The sequence below is a fragment of the Gymnogyps californianus genome, chromosome 20, assembly GCF_018139145.2.
Source record: "Gymnogyps californianus isolate 813 chromosome 20, ASM1813914v2, whole genome shotgun sequence".
Lineage (NCBI taxonomy): Eukaryota > Metazoa > Chordata > Aves > Accipitriformes > Cathartidae > Gymnogyps > Gymnogyps californianus.
This window is the reverse complement of record NC_059490.1, coordinates 4,058,622-4,082,655: the sequence shown is the minus strand read 5'-3', so window position 1 is coordinate 4,082,655 and position 24,034 is coordinate 4,058,622. Positions and strand designations below refer to the sequence as shown.

The 24,034-nt window shown below is 53.1% G+C and overlaps 1 protein-coding gene across 1 annotated transcript in view; it reads right to left on the bottom strand.

Annotated features, from left to right (window-relative positions):
- Positions 1-12,858, bottom strand: part of ATP2A3 (ATPase sarcoplasmic/endoplasmic reticulum Ca2+ transporting 3) — a 54,694-nt gene extending 41,836 nt beyond the window's left edge. Inside the window, 1 exon segment of the mRNA XM_050908827.1 lies at positions 12,741-12,858. Within this exon segment, the coding sequence (XP_050764784.1) occupies positions 12,741-12,858 (118 nt within the window).
- Positions 12,859-24,034: the final 11,176 nt, after the last annotated feature.

Below are 24,034 nucleotides of genomic sequence, written 5' to 3'. Positions count from 1 at the left end.
TATTTGAGCAAACTAAAAGCAGCGGTTTGTTCCCTCCTGCACCAACGCAGTGGAAAGAATTTCCAGCTCCGGCTCCTGGGTGGAAAAGCTAAAAATCTGCATTTAAATAGTAACAGGTTTTGGAAAAAGAAAAAAAATAAATAAAAAATAAAACCACTAGAGGAGCTTGAATAAAATAAAGCTTAAGCTGGGGTGGTTTTTTTTTTTTTTTAGTTTTGGGGTTGTGTTGGGTTTTTTTTAGCTTCTCCTTATCTCTTCTTCGAGTAGACCCTTTCTGTAACCTCAGGGAAAGGCAAGGGAGTGACTCTGCTGCGTTTGGGAACCTTCTGCCAAAATTGCCACAACCCCAACCGAGGGGCATGCTGCAATTTCAGTATATCCTCTTCTTGCACCCTACAGATATCATTTTATTTCCTCTTTTATTGCCCTAAAACTATTTTTTTCAGCTAATTTCCCATTGATACCGCAGCGGTAAGCGTTAAGAAAATTGGGGATTTTTGCCCAGTAATGTTTTTTCACCCTTTTGGGCTCCGCTGCAGCCTCGGCCGCTCAGTTCTTGGCTGCCCGCTGCATCGCAAGCGAGATGCCCAGATGCCACCCTGAGCCAAAACCCCTCTGACCCAGCACCGCGGCAAAAAAGCACCAGCCCGGCCAGGGAAAAACGCTACGGCGAATTTGTAACCCCTCCAGGCACGACGGACCGCCACACACCACCACAAATAGGCCACTCGCAGCGAGTCCAACACCCGGCGACAGAAAATTTAATAACATTTTCCTGGCAGCGCCGGGGAACGGTTTAGGAAACCAACCACAGGGAGCTGCGGAGGCGGCGGTGCCAGGAGCCCCGGCAATGCCCCGTGCTGCCGGGTCAGCTCGGCCGCCCGTCCCTGCCGGGCACCGGGAAAACCTGCACGGCCCCGGGAGGCTTCAAATGCCCCAGGGGGGGAATTCCAGCACCGAAAATTGGGCTGCGCCTTCCAGCTGAATTCTGCAAGACTTGGGGAAGAGCAAGGTGGGACTGTGTTTGGGGTTTTTTTCCTAAAAAATAGAAAAAAAAGGATATTGGGGCTGAAAAGGCAGGTAAGAAAATGAGACTAGGATGCATTTTCAAAATCGGATGCATTTGCTCCTGGAGGAGAGATGCTGCTCAGCACGCAGCAAAGGGCTGCTGCGGCTCAGTGGGGGGAATAGCATCCCCCAAAACTGCCTCCCCGAGGATCTGGTGAGTGTTTACACTGAGCTAAGCATCTTCGATGAGGCTGTAAGCAACCACTGAGGATACCACACTTGGATGGCATGCAAAATAAAACAATAAAATAAAAAGTAAATAATAAAAATTTTTTAAAAATTATAAATAATAAAAATAAATGTAACTAAAGCATTCCACTAGCCAAGTGCTGTGGAAAGCACGGGTGGCTCCTGGTCGCCGCATCCAGCAGTGGCTGAGCAGCTCCGGCACATCCCGCTGGCAGCATCCCTGCTCAGAGAACATTTCTTCCACCGCCCCGCGGGGCTCAGGGACCAGCCGGTCTGGGGCTCTCAGCATTAAAACACTTGGTACCCACCGCCCCAGGAGAAGGCAGGCAGGGAAGGGGTTACCTTCCCCCTCGCTGTAACCCCAGCATTTTCCCCGCTGTACGGTGCCCGCCTCGGCGTGCGACACCAAACCCTCACACCCCAAACCTGCCCTCGGCGGGAGGGGAAGCACTTTGACATCCCACCCCGCCTCCCGTGTTAACCTGCTGGCACAAAACAACCTAAAACTTCCTCCCTTTCCCCCAAACGGGCTCGCTCTGCAGCATTCATGGCACAGCCCAGCAAACAATTTGCTTTGCCGCTTTTTTTGCATGCCATCTTGCACGTGGCAGGTTTTGGATTGAATTGCAAGCGGTGTGGACCCTGGGACACCTGTAAGACCCGACCCACGGGGGTTTGCACGATGAAACCCCTCAAAAGCAAAGCCCCAAGCCAGTAATGTCAATTAAAAAAGAAAAAAAAGAACTACAAGACACTGCTTTTAAATCCAAACAGCATTTTCTCCCCTTCCCTGCCAGGATGAGGAACCTCCTCACTCTCACCCCTCCAAAAGCTGATGTTTTAATAGATCGATATGTTTTAATAGATAGATATGTTTGTTTTCATTGATCCTGCTGCCACCTGTAGCCAAGCCACAGCGTACAAGCTGTGTATTTACAGATCAGGAAAACCTGAACTTTGCGTGCTGGGTTGGAAGGAGACCCTGCCCCAAGCTCGGGCCCGAAGGGAGCCGACTCTATCCTAAAAGCGCAGAGGCCTGGAGGGGGAGGGTTTGGGGCTTTTTTTTCCTATTTGTTTGTTTTCTGTAGGAAATGCCTCTGCCCCGGCAAACCTTTGTGAAATTTGAAAGTTTGAATATGGCATCTCAACCCATCTCCCATCTGCTGGTAAATAAAATCAGGCTGATAAAACGCGGCCAGCGTATCCGCAGGGCGGTGCATTCTCCAACCCTGACCCACACAGGCGCTAATGAGCTGCTTTGCAACTCAATTAACTCAAACTGAGATTATTAATTTTTTTTGCAGAACTCCTTGCCCCGGCTGACCTGGCTCCCCCACACACACACACACACTTGCTTTTTCTGGTATCTGTTCTCAGAGCACAGTCTATTTTCAGCAATCCTCTTGGATGGGTTTTCATGGAAAATGAAATCTACGCTGCCCTTAGTTTAGATTATATCAGAAGAAAAAAATTTCTGTAGAATAGAAAAGATCTGTTCTTCTGGATGGGAAAAAGGGGCGAGTTGGACAATTAATACTTTTCATGGATGAACTCTCTGGGGATCACACATCTCCGGGTAGTTGAAGCAGTTCCTTTCCTGGAGCGAGATACTCAGATCCCTGGAAACACAAGTCCCATCTAGGCTTTTTCCATAATCTCCTTCCGACTGTGTATGATATCTGTGTGCGTGTCTACAAGGATGAAATATTATATATATATATATGTAGGTATATATACATAGATACCTATATACATTTGTGTATAAGGATGAAATATTATATATACACACATACCTATATACATTTATGTACAAGGATAAGATCTTTTTTATATATATATGTATATATACATAGACACCTATGTACATTTACGTCAAAAAGGGGTGAAAAAGGGAAGGATAATTTGAATTAGGCTTTTATAGATAAAAGAGGAGCCCCAGAACAGGCCTGAGCCGGCACTGCAGAGCAGCCCCATCTCCTGCCGGGTCACTGCAGGACTCCCCTCTGGAGGGGAGCGGATCGGATCGGATCAAAAACACTGCTGCTCCTCTGATGGGGTTTCCGTTTACCTGCAGGCAACAGAAGGTCCCTGACCTCCAAAGTGTGCAAAAGCCCAGAAAACCTGCAAAAATCCAAAGGACGCGGTGCCCCGAGGGGAACCCTCTGCGGTGGCCCCAGCGGGAGGGCCAGGGACACAGCTCCGTCACATCCCTTCTCCCACCCGACACTGCTGAGCCGGCCTTTTTTATTTTTATTTTTCCACTCACTCCCCGCATTTTCCTTATTTTAGACCTTCTGTTGACTTGGAGGTTGCAAAATGGAAAAAGAAAAGTGCAAACAGGCAGGTAAAGGGAGGGTTATCCCGACCCCAGCTGCCCGTCTCCCAGGGAAGGGCGCTGCCTGCTCGGCAAAATTCAGCTGAGCCGACGTTTCACAGGGCAAATCCCTGGGGATTCGGCCACCGCCGGCCGCTGGAGGGGCCGGAGTCACTGCTCAGCTAATTGAGTTCCTCCTCGAGGATCTCTGTGCTTTCGCCCCCTGCGGCAAAGGAAGCAGAAGAGAGAATCTCCCCTGCCCACGCACCCCTTGCAAAAAATAACTGATTTTTATCAGCAACAAATGCAAGAAAAACTGTTTCCAAACCAGAAGAAGAAAAAACAAAACAAAAAAACCCCTCATATTATAAAGTAAATATATACTGTGCAAAACACAGCCCTTGCATTGGAGGGCAGCTCTGCAAGGACTCCAGGAATTTTCTCCAGTGAGATGGGGGGGGGGGGGCATTTTGGCCATCCATCCCCCCAGCAGGACATGGACCAGCCATGGGGACTGGTCCCAGCACAAGGGACAGCTTTCCCTCCAGGCTCCTGGGAGCAGTATGGCTACAGCCACTGGCTTTGGGAACCACACGGATCCTCTGGAGGTGGTTTCACCGGGATGGAGCAAAACCCGTCAGCACCCGGGCTGCCCCCCCGGCACCACGTCCCCCACCACTCCCGCAGCCGCCCGGACAAGGATGCCCGACAGAACCCTGCCCTTCGGTCCAAATTAACTCGCAGCCCTTCCCCGCCTCCCCCCGCACGCTGGTTTAAAATACACATAGTGGCTAAATAGCAGGAAACACCCGAAGCAAAAATACCACGGACAGGAACCCAGGGGCACAGGGGACACGCAAGAGCAAGAAGCGGATTTCCTCCCCAAAACATCGCACCTCCAATGCTGACGGTGACTCTGCCGTGCGGCTGGGCCACCAGCACGGTGTCACTCGTCCTCGAGTGCCTTCACCTTTCAGCATGGATCCGTCAGCTCTTGACAGGGAAAAAACATCTTTTTATTGTCCGTGTTTTGTTTCCCCTCCATAAAGGGGGTGTTTTATTCAAAGGTGTCCCACAGTGACTTGCAAATATTGGGGGGGGGGGGAGGGGGGAATTATGTATATATAATCTCAAATGGGACAGAGAGATAGATAGATAGATATCATCTCAAATGGGTTCATGTGGGAGCACAGGTGACGAATCCAGGACCTGCGTCGGCACATCCAGCAGGTTGCTGAACATTTAAATTTTAGGACGATTTTGATGATCAGAACGGAGACATCTACATTTAGGGGTACTATAGGTCTAGACTTCAAAAAGAGGAACAAAATTTCAGACTTCAGCCACCACGGCTCACAAAGAGATGCCATCGCATGCCCTGAAGAAGCCTGATGCCTGGAGATGTGTTGGACCAGGCGGCACATGGGCATGGACCATGCCCTGGCAGGTAGATTGGATCACCACCAAACCACAGCCTGACCCTGGGCTTACCACCTCTGCAGGTGAGAAAGAGAAAAGGCTTTTACAGAGTGATAATGAGCAGCCAAACCTCAAAATCTGGGAAGTTCCCACAGAAAACCAGCAAATACTAGTTATAGACATGAGGTTAATCGCTGGCAAGGATTAATTCAACTTCTCTTCAAAAGAGACTTTGGACTCAAATCCGACCCTCCTTTCATGAGGTGACTGGCTCAACTCAGGCAAGTCACCCACCAAGCCATGGCTTGGAAAAGACCCATTAGCATTAACTGCATTATTCCTAACAGGAATAATGAGTCTCCTGTCCCAGCAATGCTCATCACCACCCATGCGGTCATTGCTCAGACGCTGGCGGAGCAGGCAGCTGCCTGCAGCCCTGCCTGTGAGGGGTTAACCGCCCACGGAGGAGCCTCTGGCGCACACTCACGTCATGGAAATACTCAAGTAACCACAATTTTCTCTGTTGCTTTTTGGCTCCGGTTCTTCAACATTTCTACACTTCCAGCCCAGATCTCTGCTACCTGTTTTCCAGCAAGGTAACTGGTACAGACAGCAGCTCGACCGAGCAATCGGTAACTTTTTTTTTAATATAGGTTACTGTTATACTTTCTACCTCCAATACTACCAACACTGAGATATAAAAAAAGATCATGAGTCACAATACTGGCAAAAAAAAAAAAAAAAAAATCAGATGCACAATAATAAATGGGGGTGGGATGCGGGGCTGGTGCTTTCTGGGTTTTGCTGGGTATTAACATTGTACTGGGTTGGACTGAGCCCCAGCCAGCTCTGTCCTGCCGCTGCCTGCCCACCCAGCCCACCCACAGCGGCCGTGGGCCCCTCTCCTCCATCCCTCCCACCTTTCCCAGTCCTCCCAGTTTCCCCAGCATCAGCTGTTTCTCCTGCCCGAGGTGTACCGACTGACCAGGAGGGGCTGCCTTCATTGCCTTCACCCCATCTGAGATGCAATGAGAGGTCATCCATCAGCGCTACATGAGAACCAGGGGAAGGGAAGGAAAAAACAGGGGGAAAAAAGCTAAAAAGAAAGAAAAGGTAAAAAAAGCAAGCAGAAAACCCCATCCCTCTCCTGATAATCACAACCTGCCTTAATATTTCCACCCTGTAATTGAGACCGCGAGCGCCAGCAATGCTCCCAGAAAACATCAGCCCAGCGGCTCGGCTCCCGGTCCCCATCCCGCTCCCACGCGCCTCCCCCTCCGGACCGCTCTGCCATCCGGTTACCGAACTAACCCACATCAAACCAGCCAGCCCAGGAGACAACGTCCTCCTCCTCGCACCACCGCTGGTTGTGATCAGCGGAGCGAGCCAACGGGCTGGGCAGGGAGCACTGCCCCGCGTGCCAGAGCTGCCCAAGCGCCCTAACGGCGCTTTTCCCAGGGAAAAAAAAATTAAAGAGGAGTTTTAGAGCATCCTTGTGCAATGTCAGCACCCAGACACCCGGCCTTACCTGCCAAAAGAGGTTTGCCATTCTGCTTTTACTGCCCCAGTTCCCCATGGAGTACGGCTTAGGTGTTGCTCATAACTTCTTAATACTCCTTTTAACAGCCCTGAAAACATTAATGGGGATGGGGCATCCACTGACCCACCAGGTGAGCTCGATGTACCAAGAGAAGGATTTTGTGGCTGCTCCGGACACAGCGATGCCTGGCAGCGAGGAGCCCCTTCCCCAGGAGCAGGGCTGGACCAGCTAGGCGAGAGGCACAGGGTGCAAACACTCAACGTCTGGCTCATGGCTTACAAAGAATAACCCTAAAAAAACATTTTGGCGGGGCATCGGCATCTCAATTGAATCTGCAAATGCTGCACGTAGCAGAGAAGTCAAAGCTGGATCCTCCAGAGGTTTGAATATATGAAAAAGCATCAACCAACCTCATTTTTCAGGACTGTGAAAATGAAAGCATCTCAGGGTTGCGTGCAGCTGCGCCAGCCCCGCGAGGTTTCAGACGCCTTTCGATAATCAGTTCAGATCCCCGCTGCAGATCGCAGGAGGGCAACGGGAATGCCGCTCTCGGGGGAGGTTTCGTGCGTCGGGGAGGGCACAGGTCGGCCAGGCTCCCCCCAGCTCTCGAGTGCTGCACAGGGCAGCTATCACCACCGGAAAATAACAACCATCTGCTTTAAGTTGCCCAGAGTTGGACGTGCTCAGCCCTGCTTCATGCCAGCATCTGCAATTCTGGGCATCCAGCAGGGATGTCCCACAGGGGTCTGTGCCAGAAGCATTGCCTGGGTTGTGGATGTGCCAGGACAGACCCGATGCACAGGACAGGGGTGATTTAGCAGCAGCCAGGAGCCTCCTGGTTTCACACCATCCCTTTTGCAGGAGATCAAATGCAGAGCGAAAAGGCAGCGACTTGGACGCTTCTCAAAAATTAAAATTCTCCTTGGTAGGAAGAAAGCAAAAGCAACACCAGGCGTCGAGTGACGCTTTTTACTCAAGAAAAATGGTTTTGAGGGGAAGCTTTAAAAAGAAGAAAACCCATACTTGCAACATAAATATCAATAGTATTTTTCAGAGATTTACCCTGGAGAGAGATGACCATAGAAATATGACTCAATAGCTTCAAATCAGATCTGGCGATTAGAAAAGGCTTAAAACATGCAGAAAGACCATCACCACTGCAAAGGCAAAGAGCAGACGTGCGGCTACATGGTGATGGTAAGGACTGCACTAGGTTGGCCAAAAACGCTCGGCTGGAGTAGGGAGGTCAACATAGGCACCTGAAATACCGGGGAAGAGGATTAGCCCGGGAGAAGGGGGATATTTTGCTGCTAATGGTGTTTTTGGAGGACCCGCTCCAGCCCCTTTCTGGAAATGGCGCATCCCAAGTCGGCATCCGGGCATCCACAATGCATCCGACTCCTCCTAAATCAGTGTTTTGTAGCACCAGCTCCACCACCCCCAGCTTTAAAACCAGCAATGAAATAAAAATACTAATGAAATAACACTTGTGCAACAGGGGAGGCCAACCCCAAGGGTAAACACAAAACCTGCATACAAAATCCCTTCCCCTGCCTCTCCTCGCCCTGGAAATTTTCCCTCCCCAGTTTCCACAGCATTTTAAGAGCAGACATCAGTTTTTTCTGAACATTGCTCTTTATTCACAATTTTTTATTAAAGGTAGGTATGAAAGCGGGTGACCTCAGAGGACGGCGCAGGGATGAAAATCCCAAGTTTCCTCTTGTCCAATTAGGAAAATTTTGTGTAGCCTCTCCCCAAATTTGAAGGCACTCGCAAGGTTTTAATGCCTCAGCATTTCTCCTAAGGGAAAGGATTTGGGGGAGGAGGAAAAAAAAAAAAAAAACCGTAGCATGTTTATGAATCAGACTGTTAAGCGTGTGTTTCGGGGGTGGAAAAGGTGGGCGATGCGCAGAGGAACAGAGAGCAGAGTTAGATGAGTCAGAAAACGCTGCTTTTCTTTTCCTTACCGGCATCTCAAATATTTCAGCATGAAATAGAAATTTTTTTTTTTTTTTTAATTGTCAAGAGAGAGTTGGAGCGTAACCTCGGCTGGTTAGCAACCGCCGGCAGCTAATCCGACATTAAGTAATGCACCGCAATTAGAGTACGGGCAGGGGCGCATGCACGCACACACGTGTGCTGACGGATGTATATACACATGCACACGCAGCCCTGGGTATAGGCTGGGAAATGGACAGAAATAAATAATATATCAGTGTTTTTTGCTGATGCTTCTAGCAAAACAGGGGCTCGGACGTGTGCTCATCCCAAAGAGCAGAAAGCTCCTCCTGAATGAGCCTCGGTGGGATTCGGGAGAGCGGCAACACATCACGGGCTGGCTTTGGGCTCGGGGACATCTCCTCCTCCCGCCCAGGTAGGCTCAGGCACACAGAGGCAAAAATACACACCCGGGCTCCGAGATCCTGAAATAAAGCTTACGGAGATGTAGAGAGGTGAGTTATAAAAGAAAAGCCAACTTACTCATGGGCTTGGAGTTTGCCCAGTGCTGAAGCTGGCTTGAATAACACCTAAACCAGCCAGCACGTAAATACTGTTATCACTGCACCTTGCAGTGAGGCGTGGGAGGTTTTGAAGAGCAGCGGGTACCACGTCGGGGGTCAGCCCCGGGAGCGGCGAGGGTAAAGAAGACGATGGGTGAGACCCCAAGGAGGGCTGACGGGCAGGGTCCGATCCTGCCCGGTGGCATTTCCAGCCACAGACGGCAGCAGGGCTTCTGCTTCGGAGTCAGAAGAGATGAAATGCAAGAAGAGATAAATGCCCCTATGCTGCAAACAGCCGAGCACTTGACTCCACTGACATTCACAGTCCATTTAGGTTACCGATGAAGCAAATAAAATTATGCATATGCATTAACGCTGGCAATATCCTGCCCGAAATGTATGCTCATTTACACATGGAAATCCATTTAGAAGAGAGAAATCACAGCTATATTTAAAACAGAAAATCACTTGACTGTCCATGGGGCAACTCCGGTTTACATCTGTCATTCCTTGGCAAAACTGAAATAATTTCAGGGTAAATTGTGCCTCTGGTTTTAAATTTAGAAAGAAAAATGTTTCCACCTCTGTATCCTCTTGCTCAGTCTATTATAAAATAACAGTTGCGCACGTTTTGCTCTTGTATTTTTATTTTTTTTAAGTGTTGTGGTCTAAAAGCAACCTGTGGAGCTCGGTGCTGGCGGATTGGAGATGTATAGGGAACCGCCCACCGGCACACGTGGAGCATCCAAAGCTTTTGTTAGTTAAAATTGACTTTGGAGATTCAGGAGCCTTTTAAGAATCGCCATAGTGAGACCTAAACATCCTGCGGCTTCTCCGGTTTCCTTGGCAAATGAAATGGCCATGCTGACAGCACTGATGACAGATCTGAAACTAAAACATGAGCTCGTGCTAATGGAGAAATATCTTCTTCCAGTCCAGTAATCTATATCTCACTGTTTGGCTGCCAAGCCATGAACTGGAGATATTAAATAATCAGTGTGGCGCTCTGTTTCCTCCTGCAAAGGTAAATGTGAGCATTGGAACCGAAAAAGCAATTTCAGGCTCCAAAAAGAATATCCTTCAAAAAAATTTTTATTTTTTTTTTAATATAAAACACACCAATGGCCACTGCTTCTCACTTAACATTGGACCTTGTTGCAGCTCGTATTTTTTTAAATGCATCAACACAATAAAAAAGAAGCAGGGAGCAGCTCTCTGAAGTCGGGAGGCAGTTTTTAAGAAAGATGATGTATTTTAGATTGTGATTCATGACCACACTGGCAGTTTGATTTCAGGTTTAGAAAGAAATGAATGAATGAGAGACAGGAAGGTGCGAAAATGAAACTAGCTGGAGCTGAAGGTCTGCTCTGCGCTTCAAGCCACGCAAGATTTGAATTTTCTTCCCCCTTCTGTGCGAGCTCAAGCAAGTCACCAAACTGCCCCGCGCTTCCGCTGCCGGAGTTTAACTTAAGCCTAAATTAAAACGCAATTTAATCCAGGCCATCTTCAAGACCTGCGCTCCGGCGCAAGCCCAGCTCGCTGTCCCACGCTGCTCCCCGCAGCAGCTCTCCCAAGCGGGGCACCCAAGGGAACCCCAGCGCAGTCAAGGAGGTCGGCTCCTGCTGCCGTGACCTGACCTGCAAGTTCTTGCCACGCTGGGAAAAGGCTATTTGCTTAACATCGAGGTTTTAAACCAAACAAACCACACAGGGTTTGCATTCTGCATGATTTTAAGCTGTGCTAACCTGGCCATATCTCATCCACCCCACAAGAAAAATATAAATGCTGCATAAAAATTGCAAAAATTCAGAATTCTTAAAAGTCTTCAACCACGTTTTCACTGATGGTTGCACTGCCCATATTACTGCTCTCAACATCCATGCACATCACTGTGAGCTGTGCTGTACAGGAGATGCAGAGCTCTGTTTTGAAGGCGAAAGCCACGGGACATCCCAAAGTCAGAAGCTCTTACAAATCAACAGCCTGCAACAAACCCAACACTGGACTGTATGGGAAGCAAAACTGTAGAGAGAGGTGAGCACAGAGCCATTGCCTGCAAGAGGGGGAAGGAAGAAGAAAAAAATAAAAAGACAAATTAATTGCCACCGCTAACCCTTTGCTTTGCACCTACGTCATACGTTCAAGCTCCCTTTTTCAAGGCAGAGAGTCCAGTGCCACCGAGCAGCCAACGCGCCTGACTCAGCGACGGTGATTCACTTGGGCAAACAGGAGGATGAAGCCACCGTGAGCCCCGCGACGGCGATGCCTGTAGGTGACACGCTGCTGCACGGCACAGACCACCCGTCATCCCCACGTTCCTGTGGGGCCGAGGGACGGCGCAGAAATGTTGGGAGCAATTACACCTTGAAATCAGACGGATCACCTGTTAAGGATGTATTTTGCATTCAGCCCCCAAAAGCAGAGGGATTGCTCCCCTCCCAGCTAACCAGACGGGTCCCCAGCTAGCCTCCTCCAAAATCAGGTCAGACACGGGCAGGTGTGATGCTCCACTGCTTACGCCTTGTGCAGAGTGCTCCATGCTAAGAGCTCCCGATCCGGCCCTGACCACGCCGACTCAGGGAACGGAGCAGAAGCTGCCCAGTACGGGGAGTGCTGGTGGGAAGGGGGACCCCGAGCACAGCCCCGCATACGGGACTGCTCCTGGCAGGGTTTGTCTGGAGGAGGCAGAGCCCTCTGATCCCGTCTAACACAGCCCTCCCAATGAATAAAGATGCAGACAGCAATCTCACCAGCATCTAGTCAGGCTTTCCTTAGCCTCAACCATGAGGATCAAGTGAAAACCAGATGCAACCACCTCCAACCCAGGAGAGAGTTTACACACTTATCTATCTCCTCGCATGACTTCGAGAAAGGACTTGCTACTCCAAAGCACTGGAGGAAACTCACCCTAAAACCCTCCCGTTTCCGTATGCAGAGTTAACGACCTACCTCCCGCCACAGCCTGAGCAATCAAAATCACTATTTACCCGGGTAGGTTCAGGCACCCCAACAAGTCCCTCCCGTGCACACTGAGCACTTAGAAAACACGAGTTTAAAAATCGCCCTTATCGAACCCAAGAAGATGCCCTGCTGCTCAAAGAGGGTTCCCTGGGTCAGTGCCGCACGCAGCCAAGCTGGAGCACGTCCCGTCACCCTATCTCCCCCTGCCACCCCTTCCTCTTCCGCACCAGCACCCAGGCCCAGCCAGGGCTGCGGTGAGCCGGGAGCGGGGTCCCCCCTCCGTGACACCCCTCGCCTCGATTTTGGGGCTTCCCTCTTTCACCCACAGGCAATGGGGGAACTTCCCTCTCTCCTTCCTGGCGACATATCCGTGTCCCTCCCCGCTTGCAGACACTCCGCCAGAGGAATTAATACCCCGCTAATCGCCGGTGCTGCCCGGCAGCCCGTACCCCCAGTAATTAGCCCTTAATCAAGCCGGCAAATAGTCCCCTCATCAACAGGTGTCCCGCCGCAAATCCCCGCGGCTCCTCCGCAACCCCTGGGGCGGGGGGGGGGGGGGGATGCTCCGGGGGGGTCCCCAGGGCAGCACCCCGGCCCTTCCCGGTCCCGGCGGGGAGGGTCCCGGTAGGGAGGGTGCCGACGAAGGGTCCCAGCCGCCCCCGGCGGGATGCCGGTGTCCCGTCAAGGCTGCCCCAGCCCCTCCCGTCCCCACCGGCAGCATCCCGCGACCCCGTCCCACCGCACTAACCATTGGGGCCGTACTTCTCCCGGCTGCGGCGGACCTGCTCCGGGCTGAGCCCGCAGCTCTCGGTTACACCGAAGCGGCGGAGGACGTCGAGCACCGGGAGGCTGTGCGCCGCCTCCATGCCCCGGCGGCGGTCCGGGCCGGGGTGGGGGGGTGGGGTTGGGTGGGGGGGGGGAGGAAGATGCTCGGCGGGGAGGGGTGGGGGGGGGGGAGATGGCGCGCACGGAGGGCACACGGGGCGCCGCTCGCACGGCGCTGCCTCGGCACCTCTCCGCCCGCCGCGGAAGGGGCGCCCCGCCGCCGGGCCCGCCTCCTCCCGGCGGCACCGCCCTGCCCGCCGCTTCCCCCGCCTCCCCGGGGCCGCCGCGCCCGCCCGCCCGCGCCCAGCGCCGCCCCCCCCCCCCGACCCCCCACCTCCGCGGGGCAGCCCCGGGAGCGGAGCGGGGTCCCCCCCTGGGCTCCGGCACCCGCCCCTTGGCAGCCCAGGCTGCCAACGTGCCTCTTCCCCCTTCCCCTTTATAATATTTATTTTAATTCTTTCCAAACTTCTCGGAAGTGGTGCTGGCGGGCAGGGAAATCCTCCCGCCGAAGGGGAAACATCCCCAGGTTGCCGGTTGCTCGTTCAGGTGCTGGGAGATAACGGGACGGGGTGGCTCAGCCCCTGTCCGGGCAAAGCGTGGGTTGTGCGGGGAGAGAGGGTCCCCTCCATCACCCCTCTTCCAGGTGGAAGTTGGGCATGCCCCCACCCCGCTCCTCCCGCCCCGCTGGAAGCAGACCAGGTCCATGTCCGTGTACCTCGGTGGGATCAGGGGCAGTGACTGATGGCAGCGGGAGCCCTGGAAGCGGGAATCACTGCCTGACGCTTGTTAAAACCACCAACCGACACTGTCCCCATCGAGGCACCGTCTCCGGAGAGAGGCAGCTGTGTCGCGCCGCCTTCGTCTTTTGAAACGTGAAATGTAAAATGTCACCGCAGGGAGACGCAGGAAGGAGCCAAGGCACCTCGCACATGGTAAAACCTGAGCATCAGTCTCACGGTGCGTGTCCCGGACATCCCGGGGCATCCCGCTTCACACCGCTTAGCGCTCCTCATCCCCACGGCAGAAGGCAGAGCACCTGTATTGGAGCGAACGGGCTCGTTCTGGAGGCACTTGTGGTTTTGCAACGATTCAGCACAGCAGGGCTGGCCTCGACCCCTCTTGCCGCCCCCCATCAGGTCCCCGTCCCCTTCCTGCGCAGCTCAGGAGGGGCCAGCACCCCAGTTACACAACACAAGCGCTTTACATCACTCTTTTGCAACACTTGCTCACAACGGGCTACTTAAATGACTGTTTCTAGCAGCAAAATGACTGTTTCTAGCAGATCCCCCATGCAGCAGAGACCAGCAGCAGCAATGTGAGGAGTTACCCTGATCTGGAAAAGGAGGGTTGCCCTCGAAATCCATGGGTGCAACTCAGCTAAGGGTAACGACCACCCCCCAATCTGCAGGACTTTTCCACGTAGTGCACCTAACCGGGCTCTTCACTCGAGCCGTTTCTCTGCGACTCAGCTAAAACCCGCTCCCAGTGACTGTCCCCACGTGAACACCAACTTCTGACTTTTCAGGTACTTCCAGTTTTCCCGCTGCAGCCACCGCTGGAAGAAGCTGACGGCAACCGGTGCCACTTTTCAGCCGCGGGGAGCAGGAACGGGCTGAGAGGCAAGACAGCTGGGGGGTGACGAACCCAACTTCTGCAGAAACGTACCCAAAGCAGAGCCCGGAGACGGCGGTGAGCGCAAGGAAGTGGGAGCAGACATCTCGGGGAGGAGCTCTAGCTTATTTATTTCTATGTAGATTCATTTATAGAAAATGTTTTGCAGCTCCCACTGGAGTGGAGGTCCTGAAGGAAACATAGGTTCATTTTTTTTTTTTAGTTTGTTAAACTCTTTTTTTTTTCGGTTCACCACAGCCGACGGCGTGGGAGGCGGAGGGGTGCTCTCACCGAGCTGCAGCCCGGCGGGCCCCCCCGAGCGGTGCCGCAGGCCCTCCTGCAGGAAGCACAGCTCCCAGCCCTGCGGTCTGACCTCGCTTCAAGCTCTGTCGTTGTATTCATCTGCCTCCTGTAACCGTTTTGGGGGGAAAAGCGGTGTTTCTGCTGCTGAGCCCCCTGGACAATAGTGCTGCCCTCGGCCGGGTCTGCCCCAGGGCTCTCTGGCTCACGGGGCTGAGCGGTTCCACCAGGTGCCTGGGGAGAACTAATGCAATCTGATATTATTAAAATATGACGTGCTCTCGACAAGGTGCACAAAGGATTTAATGCAATAGATCATCCCCAAAACTCGGGAACTGCCCTCAAAGCACCTGCTTTAGCAGGGGGTCGGACCGGACTCCTGCGTCACCCAGCCGGCAGCCTGGGTGGGAGCCCGCTTACAGGCAGCTGCCCGATCCTTGTGACCCTGCTCCAGGGCAAATGTGCTGCCCCTAGAGCAAGGTTTTTGGAAAGAGGGTTCTTCGTGTCTTCCTGGGCGTGATTTAGGCAAGGCCCTACACCACAAACTGCCTTCATCTGCACCCGAGAAGGCGAGGGTCTGATTTAATGCTTCAATGCAGATGAAGAACAGAGGCAAGACACACCGAGGTCAAGCTGCGTGACCGTGTATGTACAACCAGGAGACCTTCATTTCTTTCCCCAACATCTCCTGACCCCTTTATCATGTTCTGCAGCCGCAGTGGTTCAGACCACAGGTCCCTCCAGCCCAGCAGTGGCTCCCCAGCAGTGACCCACCCCAACCGTGAGCCCCTACCACCGGGCAAGGCGCAGGCAGGCACCTATGGCGTTTTCCACTAGCACCCTTCCAGCGTTTGAGCATTTTATTCAGTAACCCTCAATGATATCTCTTCCAAGCCCTCGTCTCGGCCACCCTCGGGGACATGCCACCTCCTGCCCACACCGTGCCCTCAGGCAGGGCATCCTGCGGCTCTGCTCGGCGCCGCATGAAGACCCCCTCCTGTTGTTCCTGCTCCTCCCAGTTTCATCAGATGATGCCAGTCCTTGTACTGGAAGAAAGCGCAAAGGCGATGTCCCAGCTCCAAAAGTTAGTTTGACAAAGTTGGGAGTGATTGAGAACAGAGTTACAAAGGCAACATCTGGCAGCCCTAGTAATAGGCAGCACCATCCATCCCACCTCTAATTAAGGAATCCTTGAAAATTATTAGCAACTTGGAGCCGTAAATTAGTCAGTCCAACAATGACGAGTGAGGGAAAATGGTCTGGCGTGAAAACACCCTCAATATTGCAAGCGAAGGGCCCGTGGCCACTGGCTGGGGGGCTCCATCCCTGGCAGCCCCCCGGTTTGGGGGATTCCTTTCTGCAGCACATCAGCCCTGAAACGAAAGGCAAACCTCCTTATTTATCTTGGCTTCCCCCACAGTAATAATTTTTGGAGGTAGACAAGCTTAAGAGGGTCATAAAAAGAAGAAAGGAGTGGGTTTAACACCTCCCAAGCTTCTGAGGAGGTTTTTCAGGCATGGCTGCGGTGCGGGAGGGAGAGCAGGGTCCAGCTAGTGCTGACCGAACGCCATACGAGGCATGGAAGTCGACAGCCGGTTTTGATTTTGATTGTGTTTCTACAAAAGGAAATTGGGAATAATTCTCCCGAAAGCTGTGGATTTGCACTGCCGTGCTCCTGGGCTGGGGGCGAGGGGAGTGGGACGGCTGGAGCCGCTCCAGAGCCCGTCGGAGCCAGCAGAAAGGCTGCCAGCAACGCTGAACTGACGCCACGCTCCTCGCCCCAAGGATTTTACAATCCATGGAAGATTAATCTTTTGTCTCCACTTTGTTCCTCGGAGATGGGGAAAAAATTATGTTTGCTGGAAAGGCTGAGAGAACAGCCTGTGTGCTGGTAACCAGCCCCCAGGCTCTGGCTCCAGCTCCGGCTCCTGCATGCGAAACAGCGATGGATAACACACGCTAACCGAGCCTGAGCTCAGGCTAACCACGGGTTTAAGGACTGTCAGCGGCAATTATGGCTTGAAGGATGGGAGAAAATGTACGGGGCTTTCGGTTGACTGTATTTCATCCTCTTCGTTTCTGCGGCAACATGGTTTAGGGTCCACACCTGCACTCCTCGCTCAGGTCAAGTTCATCTTAATTCAGAAGGGAGTTACGGGTGGGTGATAGATGCAGGAGCCAGCCCTTGGCGTGTGCGTTTCACACCATTTCGGGAATCTCATTTACCCCCCCCCACACACACACACCTGCAGCTGCACACTTGTATGCCCCCGGGGTTGCTCCCAGGAGAGGAGCTGTGAGCCTAAAAAGAACAAATTCAGGGTTAACCGCCCCAAACAGAGAGGCTAATGCCACACAAGGAGGTGCAAATCTCTTCTGTCAACAGCTCTCACCATCATAAAGCAACCCGGGGTTATGTGTGGCTGCCCCCTGTACCGCTCCAGCACCCTTCCCGGGCTCTGGGGCCATCACACAAAGTGGCATTAATTAATTAAAAGTGACAGTGCCACTGCCATTTGCCATCCCGCTCCCAGGCTTTCTCCCACTGCATCCCCCCAGTTCACTGCAGCAAATCCCTGTCCACAGGGGAGAGTCAGGAACGGCTTTTTTCCACAGCAGCTTAGATATTTGCTTTTCCTATGGAGAAAAAAAAAAATAATACTCCTTGAAATAACAGTTTGAGGCTCTTCTAAATGTTACATGCCGGCTGACCTTTCGGAGCCAGGCTTAGGGGTTTATTTTTAATCCCCCGGCCAGGACTCCCAGCAGCTGTGGGCCAATCCTGCTCCCCGAGGGCTGGATCCAAAGAGCACTGAAACATCAATCCTCACCGCCGCGATGCTCAGGGCTGGAGCTCCGGTATTTCCACCCTTGCTGGAAATATATAACCTTGGCTGTGCGTCCTGTGCTGCCCTGTGCACCTTAACATGGTGTAGGAGTGTGGTTACCATCGGGATTTGGCTTCTCGGGGCATAAACACAGCCATTGAAGGTGGCAGGGAAGTGCCAGCCCTGCCATGCATCCCACTGGGATGCAGGGGATGATGTGGATTTGCAGCTCTGGCTCTGCGGAGCCCACCTGGGGCCATGGATGCAGAGAGACGGAGATCCTGGCAACACATGGCCAGCACAGGATTTCGAGGGAGGCAGGAGGTTACTTCTAGGGAAAATGAGGAGGAACGGTCCGTACGGACAAGGCTTTTCTCTTGGGAGGCGATGGATGCACAGGGCAGTAGCCCTATTTTCCAGCTCTGGTTCCACAGCAAATGGCTACAAGAAATAGGATTCCCAGTGTCAGACAATATTTACAGTGGCAGCTATAAAGCTTATGCATTGAGGTTGCCTTTCCTTTCGTGGCTCTGTCCGTAATTAAGCTGGAAATGGGGCTTTCCTATGCGCAATGCCCCAACTGGGGCATTTCTGGAGCGATCGCCCAAGCTCTGCCGGCTGGATTTGAGCGAGGATCCCATGGCGTTTCCAGACTCCCTGGCATCTTCCCCACAGCCAGCAGCAGCACACTTAGGAGCCTCTGTTTATGAATCCAGACCTATATTGGGCAATTATTATTTTTTTTAAAACTGTATTCCAATCCCTTTCAAAGGTAGGAAAATACATTAATATCCATCGAAGGGGGAACACCGTGGCATTCGCTCTGACGCTCAGATGGGTTTTTCCCTGATGCAAAATACCTCCTGGAAAAAAAACCTGCCTTTGTGGCGTGTCATTCCCGGGGTTTTTGCTGGAGTTTAGGAAACAGCAAAAGCAAATAACACAACAGGAGGCTCCAAGGCAGCACTGAGCAAGCCGAGAGCCCTGCACATACCTAGGGCTGGGCTGATGTTTGAGGTGGTTAATTCAGCCCTCTCGCTACGGGCAAAATTTCACTCCACATTTCCCTCCAGCAAAAGCACAAGCCAAAAATGGAAAAACGTCTGGTTTTAACTAGGCAGAATGAACGATTCTGGCTCTCCATGGAGATGCAACGTTCACCAAGGGGAGGATAAGGGCTGGCCGGCACGCTCAGCGCTGAACCAGCATCAGTGGGGTTTTACCTCTCTTTCTTTCACATCTACAGCGCCTTTTCTCTCTCCTACCAAGCAGGAATCGCACAACATCACAGCGCCAGGAACTGGCCCCCTCTGACCGCAGATCTCCCTCGACGGTGGACAAATACATCACGGTGGCTTCAAAGCCAAGAATGCCCATGAGAAGTGGTCCCTCCAGCCCGAAGGATGCAGCCCGTGCTGCAAACCAGCCGCAGCACTGCCCAAAGGGATGCCCTCGTCCCTTCTGCACCCCGGCCCCGCGGAGGGGTGGGTGCCATGGGGCGAAAGGAGGGTGCCCATCCCAGCACCAAGCAGCGTTTTTGGAAGCGGACATCGGTACCCAACATGCTATGTGGGATGATTTGCTGGAGCTGGTTTTTTACCGTGCAATTTCTTTTTAAGGCTGATTCCGAGGTCTGGAGGGTGGGAAATGGGGAGACCAGGGATTTCGTGACTGCACTGAGTCCTTCCCAAAGTTTCCTAAGAGATTGGAGATGGGCTGCCCACGCTGAGTGATGCTGAAGGCAGGACTGGAGCTGGCTCCTGCCCTGCACCATCTCCCCCTGCCTCCTGTCCCCCTGCAAGCCGCCAAGGCCACGCTGCTGAGCCCTGGGACTGCCCTGATCTCAGACAGCAGCTGAGCTGCACAGGGAAAAATAAAAATAAAGATAAAATTTAAAAAAACAAAAAAAAAAGCAGCACTGGGGGGCCAGGCCCTGTGCACTGGCCAGCGGGACGCCCTCCTCGCAGCGGAGGAAGGGAGCCCGGGACGTGTCAGCTTCAGCTCTTCAGCTGTGGAGATCCCACCGTGGCCGTCACACCTCGACCCCGAGCAGGGGACCTTGGACGGGGTTCACTAGGATGGAAAATAAAACCCCTGCACAGCCCGGAGCCAAGCTTTGCAGGGCAGTGAGCATCCCTCCTTCCTCCGGGCTCTTGGCTGCCTCCAAACCATCAGAAATGTGCCAAAATGGGACATTCGGTGACATATTTTCAGCGGCAGGGCTTGGGGAAGTGACCTTTAGCGAGGACGGGAACCCCGGCCCAGCCAGCCCTGCTATTTTTAACCGAGTATCAGGCTGAGCGATGGCGGGTTTCCTTCCTCTTTCTCTTTCATGACCACTGAACAAAGGAAAACCAGATAAACCTCCACAAACCCTCCACTTTGAGGCAGGGAAGCCCCTGAGGAAAAAAAAAGGTAACCCAGCACATTTCTGTACAGTGTCAGGACGGACGGTTCAGGCTGCGAATTTCTCTGCAAATGGGGAAAATATGACAGTGACTCTACTGATGTCTTTTTAGCAAAAAAAAATGCAACCAGGGATAAAAGGGACTGGTTTGACTGGGGAGTCAAGCTGGAAGGAACAGGGGAAAAATAAAAAGCAGCAGCATTATTTTTTCCAAAAGTCCCAGGACCTTGTTCCAACACTTCCTAAACAAACAAAAAAAAGGGCATTTTTCCCTTCAAAGTGACACAGATTTAGCTCTATTTAAGAAGGGGAGGAATCCAAAACGATAAAAATGAAAGGTTTCATTTGTTGTAGCTCCCTTTCCCCAAATTTTTACTTTATTTTTTGTCTCAAAAGGAGAAGCCAAGCCACCACCCCCCCAATTTGATGCCCGCACCAAGAAAATTTTTCAAACATCTGAAAATTTGCAATGACTTACCAACACACACCTACAGCTCCGGGACACCTTGTTCTTCTGGGTGCATCGATACCCCAAAATGCGTGGACTACGTCCCTGCCTGCAGGATGGGCAAGACAGGACCAAACCCCGCTGTCTTTCCCTGGAAAACACAGAAATGTTTTACATCAAAAATCTTTAGAGAATTGGCTGTCAGTCGGTGGTGTAATGACTGTATTTACAGCTTCTGATAGTGTCTGTGTTTTGCAGGTAGTCTGCAAAAAAGTGGAAACATTATGTGGAGCGAGATATAGATGTATTTAGCTATATATAGCTCGCAAATATATCGAGTGCTACCTACGCGCAACATAAAAAAAATTGTTTGCCAAATACTTAACATGCTGCTGTCAGTTTCTCCAATTCTCTTCCCTGAAAAAAAAATATATATCCTACATTAATCAGAGAGCAAATATATAGCATGACAGGAACAGCTTTAGGATCCGCAAAGGAAGAACATGTGCGATTGCTCAGTTCGTTTCGGTTTGGAGGCCGAGCCCAGAAACGCTGACGGCTGCTCACGCCGAAGGCGGTGGCCTTTGCGGGAGATGTAAAGCTTTTTTCCCACCATTTTTGGCCTGTTTTTTCCAGCTTGAGGAATTGGTGATGGTTTCCCAGCTCAGACATCACGCCTGAGCATCCCTCCAAATCAAATCACTTTAGTTGTTCTTACTTTCTCGCTGGGCTTGAACCAAGCAGGTTCAGGCTGAGCCTGTGCCCAGAAACCGGGGGCTAAGGAGGTAAAAATAAAGAAAACAACCCCAAAAAAACCCAACCCTTTGGAATTCTCCTCTTTGCACAGCTCCAGGGACTGGGGCTTCGGGAGCAAACACATTCCTGAGATGTACGGTAACGTCATGAGCAATCGCCCTTGGTCCGGAGCCCGGCTGGGATGACCCTGGGAGAGCATGGGGGGACTTGCCAGCTTCCCGCAACGCAAGCCATGTCTCGACCGTGTTTGTGCGGGTCCAGCCTGGGTCCCCAGCCAGGGCCACCACCACCGGGGATGCTTCTGCCGGCAGTGGCTCAGGCTGGCGCTCACCATCCCGCAGCCTCCCTGCCGACCCCAAACCTCCTGCAAAGCCGCCGTGGCTTCACCAAGGGGAAACGCCACATCTCCTCCTTCTCAAACCATGGGCCAACTCTGCCTGCTTTTATTTTTTTTTATATATTTTTTTATAAAGGTACGGCTTGCTTTGCTCTCCTCCTCTCGCTTGCCCCAGCGCAGAGGCTCACGTGGCCACTCCATCCCAGCGGGCTCCCTCCATTCCTGGCTTTTCCCCAAAAATAGTTCTCATTTGCATACAATTCCCTGCCACGGCAGGTGGGTCCTGGGGATCTCTGCAGCGCCGCAGCCGTTGGGGCCGTGCACGGATGAAAGGGGGTGCGGTGGGGTGACCCTGGCTGGACGCCAGGCGCCCACCAAAGCCGCTCTATCACTGCCCTCCTCAGCTGGACAGGGGAGAGAAAATAGAACGAAAGGCTCGTGGGTCGAGATAAGGACAGGGAGAGATCTCTCACCAATTATCGTCACGGGCAAAACAGACTTGACTTGGGGAAAAAATTAATTAAATTTATTACTAGTCAAATCAGAGTAGGATAACGAAAAATAAAACCAAATCTTAAAAACACCTTCCTCCCACCCCTCCCTTCTTCCCGGGCTCAACTTCACTGCCAAATTCTCTACCTCCTCCCCCCAGCAGCACAGGGGGACGGGGAATGGGGGTTGTGGTCAGCTCATCACACGTTGTCTCTGCCGCTCCTTCCTCCTCAGGGGGAGGGCTCCTCACACTCTTCCCCTGCTCCAGCGTGGGGTCCCTCCCACGGCAGACAGTCCTCCACCAACTTCTCCAACGTGAGTCCTTCCCACGGGCTGCAGTTCTTCACGAACTGCTCCAGCGTGGGTCCCTTCCATGGGGTGCAGTCCCTCAGGAACAGGCTGCTCCAGCGTGGGTCCCCCGCGGGGTCACAAGCCCTGCCAGCAAACCTGCTCCAGCCTGGGCTCCTCTCTGCACGGGGCCACAGCTCCTGCCAGGAGCCTGCTCCAGCGCGGGCTTCCCACGGGGTCCCAGCCTCCTTCGGGCATCCCCCTGCTCCGGCGTGGGGTCCTCCACGGGCTGCGGGTGGAGATCTGCTCCACCGTGGACCTCCATGGGCTGCAGGGGGACAGCCTGCCTCACCATGCTCTTCCCCACGGGCTGCAGGGGAATCTCTGCTCCGGCGCCTGGAGCACCTCCTCCCGCTCCTTCTTCCCTGACCTCGGTGTCTGCAGGGTTCTTTCTCTCACATATTCTCACTCCTCTCTCCGGCTGCAATTACTACTGCCCCGTAACCTTCTTTTCCCTTTCTTAAATCTGTTATCCCAGCGGCGCTACCACCGTCGCTGATGGGCTCGGCCCTGGCCAGCAGCGGGTCCGTCTTGGAGCCGGCTGGCATTGGCTCTATTGGACATAGGGGAAGCTTCTGGCAGCTTCTGACAGAAGCCACCCCCGTAGCCCCCCTGCTACCAAAACCTTGCCATGCAAACCCAATACAGGGGGGAGCTGGCGGCCAAGAGGAAAAGGTGCCCACCTTCCCCTGGGCGATCAAGGGGCTGCAAAGCAAATGAGCTGCCGAAATGTCCCCCCAGCCCCCGGCTTGTTGCGCAGGGGTGAGCGGGGGCTCTGGGACGGTGGTGGGATGGAGCCAGGCTTCGCTCGCCGCCGCCGGCACCGGTGTGGCGGAGGCTGCCCTCGGCATGGCGTCACTGAGGTCGGGATGTCGGGAACAACCTTGCCACAAAAATCGAAGCCGGGAATCTGAAAATAAAAATATCACACATGATTTCAGGCTTGCTGAAAGCATGACTGACTGTTTAATCCCCCCACACACACGCACTCCTTTCCTCTCAACCCCGGTGACTCAGCCCTGGCACGGCTGCGGAGGCTTCTCCTGGCTCCTGCCCTCGCCGCGAGAGCGGAAAACGTACCCTCTCGTAAACGCCGGCAGCGATAATCAAGCCCAGCGCTCGCGGGGCCAATCGACTACTGCCAATTAAAACAGAACCGGCGGCACTCTCCCACGCTCAGCCTGGGCAGCAAAAGCACCCGCTGCCGAGAAAATGCTCTCCGTCGCCCCGGGATGCCGCTGCTCCTGCTGAACCCCAAACCACCAGGTCCAAGAGGGCTGAGGATGCCGAGCGGCTCCGCTGCTGGGCATGGGCACATGAGGCAAAGGCAGCTGCCTGCGGGACCTGGTGGGGTGGGAAAGCCAAAACCAACGATGCTTAAAATGCCACTGGGCCAGAGCGCTGCTGCCGCCGGGGGTTGGCCTCTGCATCCAGAGATGGGCATGGGAAACGCTTCCCATCAGCCCACGTCTGCGCTGGGCTCGGTGCTCGGCAGGACCAGGCGCGTGGAGGAAGATAAACCCCACAGCTCGAGGGAAAAAGATGAGCCCCTTGGGATAACCCATCTCCCAAAGCCGTTTCTTTTATTCCTGTGCAAAGCTGCAAAGAGGAAAAGCAAGCCAACAACATGAAAAGCATCGGTTGCGCACCAAGGAACTAAAAAAATACTGTCAAAGGAAAAAGGGCTCCT